We start from the raw sequence: 4,473 nt of genomic DNA, 5'->3' as shown, positions 1-4,473 counted from the left end.
TATATATCGTATATTGTGCAATCTTTGTAAATATTCTATACTGTTACTCACTATCCTAGAATTTTTCTATGCAGTACTCGCCGCAGATTCCGCTCTCCAAGCCAAAGCACTCCGCCGTTTAGACTGTGCCCCAGTTATGAAGATCTACAAGCTTGCGGGGAAGCCAGACCGATGCAATGCCGTCTTAGAGTACATGATAAAATGTAAGATGTCGGTGGATAGAGAGACATATCTGCCCGTGGTGTCTTCATACGGTTCGGCAGGCGACTACGCCCAGGCATCTAGGCTGTTTGAGGAGAGTAGGGAATTAAAGGGCCGGAACAAACGACCGCAACTGTACAGTGCGATGATCGGCGCGTGTGCGAACGCGAGGTATGTGTACCTTTTGGGCGTGTACTATTGTTGAAGTATTTGTGCATGTTTTAGAATATATCATTGCAATATGTACGAGTGTGGGCTTGAAAACGTTTGCCTGTGATTGCAAAGGGCATGATAAAACCAGCGTGACAGGAGTTTGATCCGGTACAGCACGATGGTTTGGGGTTGCGGCAAGACGAGATTTAGTGCTTTTTGACGGTCGCCTGATTGTAGTTGGAGTCTCAGTACCTGAGTTTAAATGCATAGACAACCATAACTATACAGTGCGCTGTTTGCGCCCTGTGCTATGACGACGTATATCAAATACTTGCATAAGTGTGTATGTTTTTTAAATAGTCATGTGGATGGATATATGCAAATTTGTATAGTTGTGCACGGGGGTTTGCAAGTGAGATATAAGAAGAAAGTATTTACATCGAGTGATAAGCGAGACGAGGGTTCTGGAGGGATTGTAAATGTACGGTGCGAGCTCGGAGCGTTCAATGCGTTCGAGAACGGGAAGTAGGACTTAGCGATGTTATTCCGATTTTTATCTAAATTTTTCTTGCGCGAATACATTTTACTTTATGTTATTGTATGTCTAAATGTGTACCTTCAAATGGCCGTATGCTTCTGAATGTTCATTTCTGTTCGGATACGGCTTCTCCTTCAAACAAGGGTATACAGTATGTGCTACCTTGTTCGTAAGATGCTATGGTAAGGACAAGCAGGGCAAATATGCTATGGTTTGAATAAATAGGGCAAATATGCGATGATAAGCACAAACAGGGCAATTATGCGATGATAAGAACAAACAGGGCAAATTTGCGATGATAAGAACAAACAGGGCAAATAGCAATGATTTTTTTCAAAACTTATAGTCTGACACACGATGTTGTTAACTTTGCAATGACCGTTGCCGTCTCCAATTTAAGTCGCATCAATGTACTGCTTGTGCATCTCCTGCTTTTCAGTATATTTTGCCGGGCTATGCATATGTGTCTTCAACAATAGTTGCCGTCTATACATCCACTGTGTCATACGCTTTCCATTGAATTCAAACCTGTGTGCTTCTTTCACCTTAAAGTGAACGCTCATCCTCTATCTCGGTCGTATATACATGGTAGAGACGGGTCGAAATGGATGGAAGCCATTGGTTTATTTGAAGAAATGCGACAGAACGACATACTGATCACAGCCTCGAATCACAATGCCGTGATTGGAGCGCTGGTCAAAGGCGAGAGATACGCTGCGGCAAAGGAATGGTACAAGCAGTTAGAACCAATGCAAAAAACTCGTGTGGTGTTTAGTATCATGTCCAAGGCCAGTATGGAGACGGATGATTTAGATCTGGCTAGATCAATCCTGAAGGAGGCGACAGGGCATGCGGATGAGGCTTTTAAGAAAGCGGTTGCGGCGCGCGTATTGATGAATTATCCCATCACGGATGTGTACAATGCGGTGTTGTCTATCTACCTAAATCGTCGAGACATAGATAAGGCCATGGGTTTATTTGAAAAGATGAACACGCACAAGTACAAGAGTACCGCTACGCCCAATAGCCAGACATACAGTATATTGCTGGTGTATTCTGCGAATGAGTTGCTTTGGGACGATCTGATAAGCGCTGCACAGATGGCGCGTGCGAACTTCAGTTACATTCTCCCGTACGCCTACAAGCATGCCGTGAGTGCGTGCAAGGAGCACCACAGAGATGACCTGGTGATCAAGTTGGATCTTGAGATGCACAAAATGAGCGCAGATGCCCGAGAGCGACGCAGAAGGGATCAGTTACAGTCATCTCGGTAGTTTGCGGACAAATAGGTTAGTTGAACACATACTTAAAAAATTGGATTTAACAAAAAATCACATTCTCGAATAACGCACTGGATAATTCTATTGAGTACTAGATTTATTTTCGAATTGATTCGACAAAAGTCAGTCAAATACTTGCTTGTCATTCAACTTAGAATTGGAAGTGTACAGGGTGGTACACATCAGTGGCTTTAGAGTCCTTCCTAAGTAAGATTGTGATGTTTTTACATTGAAATTCGACAGTCAGTCAAAACTTTCTTGTCAGTCAGCTTAGAATCGAAAGTCGAAACTGTTGTGGTACACATCAGAGGCCTTGGAGTCCATCTCGCAGTAAGACTGTGTGCATTTCTTGAGATCACCACACTATCCAGACCACTGGCAACACTCCTTGTCCTTGTGGATGGGGCCAGTTAGGGCATCGGGGTTACGCTCACGCTTCTCGGCGCATGTGATCTTGTATTCATTCTTTTGGGTAGAGTGGGCGCTGGCAACAACGGCAACGGCGGCGATGATAGCGACAGTGGAGAGCTTCATTTTATATATAAATATTTTGTTGTATTTATTTTTTAATACATATTGATATTTACTTTGTGTTTTTAAAATAAATAAATACTAAAAATATGCACTATTTCTCGTCACTTTGCCCCGAGAAATAGAGCAAACATATTCGACTTGCCGTATTTCGGTCAACTCATGTTCCCTGTCCTCATACATATAAGATGGCACGCCTTCTCTGACTCCGCCTATTGAGGTCTGAAGAGGATTGAGGCATATCAGCACAAAGTCACAAACTCCACAGTCCATCGAGGTGTGAGCAAAATCACAGGGCACGAGGGCCGAGGCTACGAGCAATCATGTGTGAACATGTGAATATTTGTGCAAATGTTTTTTAACAAATAAATAACAGAAACAAAAACAAAACACTGTATTTTAGTGTACTATTATTTATTTAGAGGTGTTCAATTTAGGAGGCTATGTTAGAGCCTAGAGGTCTATGAAGAATTGAAAATACCTTGTATTTCAATTTTTGTGTTTGCTCATGCCTGATTGGCTGAGTCATAGCCGCATTTTTATTATTATTATAAGCCACGGCTCTAGGCCACCCTCTGAAAATTAGACAGAAGGCTTTTTGTTGAAATAAAATGCTATAGGTTGTTTGTTTTGTCATGAAAATAGAGACTAATGTTTTAAAATAAATACAGGATATTTCTGTTTTTAAAAAAATGCTGAAGTTAATTTATATTTGTTTTTAAAAAACAAAACAAAGAAAAAAAACTGAGCAAGGCTATTCAGTTTTTTATTGCTTTTTTATTAAAAATTATATTAGTATTTTAAAAAAAACATATGGTGATTGGAGAATCAACAATGAAATCAATGAAATCTGATGTGTAGTGTAATCAGTGATAGCAGATGTTTATTGAAATCGTAATTTTCAACAGGCTATCAGCCCAATACTATGTATTTATGAAGTCAGAATCAGGTGCTTGACTAGTTGATACAATAATAAATCAGATGTAGATTGCTCAAAATATTTTAGTACTTTATTTAAAAAATATAAATAAGTATGATTTCTGAACAGCTGTTTATATAAATTATTGGAGAGAAAAAGACTTATAAATAAATAGATATTCGTCTTTCCATTTCCAAATTCCAATAAACAAATCTAAATATTCGTCTTTCCTTTTCCAAATTCCAATAAACAAATCGGACGAAGAGTTGGCGCCTTGCAGCCTTGCGTAATTAGGTTTTACTCATCTACAACTGTTTGCGCGAGCAAAATTCAAAGTTCAGTTGTTCACAAACTTGAAAGTTGAAACTTCAAAGTTCATAGTTCACACTGCAAGTTCACAGTTCACAAGTTCAAATTTCACAGTTCACAAATCACAACTTCGCAAGAAGTACATACTGAATACACAGTCATCTGACTAATCAATCAACAAGAAGTTCACAACATATACACACTGACAAACACGTAACACAACATGCACACACACAAGACGAGAGAGAGAGAAGGAGAGAGAGAGAGCGACGGGAGATCTACTGCTGCAGCTGGAGGGGAGAAAATTAGGGAAGGGTCGAGGACTACTTAATACGCTGTACTCTCTCAACTACTCTCTACTATTATTGTCAATATAATAACTACTAGTAGCAAGAGAGAGAGAGAGAGAGAGAGAGATAGATAGAGAGAGAGAGAGAGAGAGAGAGAGAGAGAGAGAGAGAGAGAGAGAGAGAGAGAGAGAGAGAGAGAGAGAGAGAGAGAGAGAGAGAGAGAGAGAGAGAGAGAGTAGTAGTAGTACGTTA

General features: G+C 40.2%; 2 protein-coding genes across 2 annotated transcripts; one reads left to right on the top strand and one right to left on the bottom strand.

Annotated features, from left to right (window-relative positions):
• The first annotated feature begins 70 nt into the window (after positions 1-70).
• Positions 71-2,217, top strand: SARC_13127 (hypothetical protein). Its single transcript, XM_014292750.1, has 2 exons — positions 71-372; positions 1,485-2,217. The coding sequence occupies exons 1-2, from the start codon at positions 137-139 to the stop codon at positions 2,164-2,166; spliced, it is 918 nt and encodes a 305-aa protein (XP_014148225.1). The 5' UTR covers positions 71-136; the 3' UTR covers positions 2,167-2,217.
• Positions 2,218-2,269: 52 nt separating this feature from the next.
• Positions 2,270-2,701, bottom strand: SARC_13126 (hypothetical protein; the record flags this gene model as incomplete). The annotated part of the gene is made up of 1 exon (XM_014292749.1): positions 2,270-2,701. A coding segment is annotated over one exon (166 nt), but the record flags the coding sequence as incomplete, so codon positions are not given.
• Between the last annotated feature and the right edge of the window lie 1,772 nt (positions 2,702-4,473).

The sequence above is a fragment of the Sphaeroforma arctica genome (assembly GCF_001186125.1).
Source record: "Sphaeroforma arctica JP610 unplaced genomic scaffold supercont1.2924, whole genome shotgun sequence".
Lineage (NCBI taxonomy): Eukaryota > Ichthyosporea > Ichthyophonida > Sphaeroforma > Sphaeroforma arctica.
This window is presented reverse-complemented; position numbering and strand designations above follow the sequence as displayed.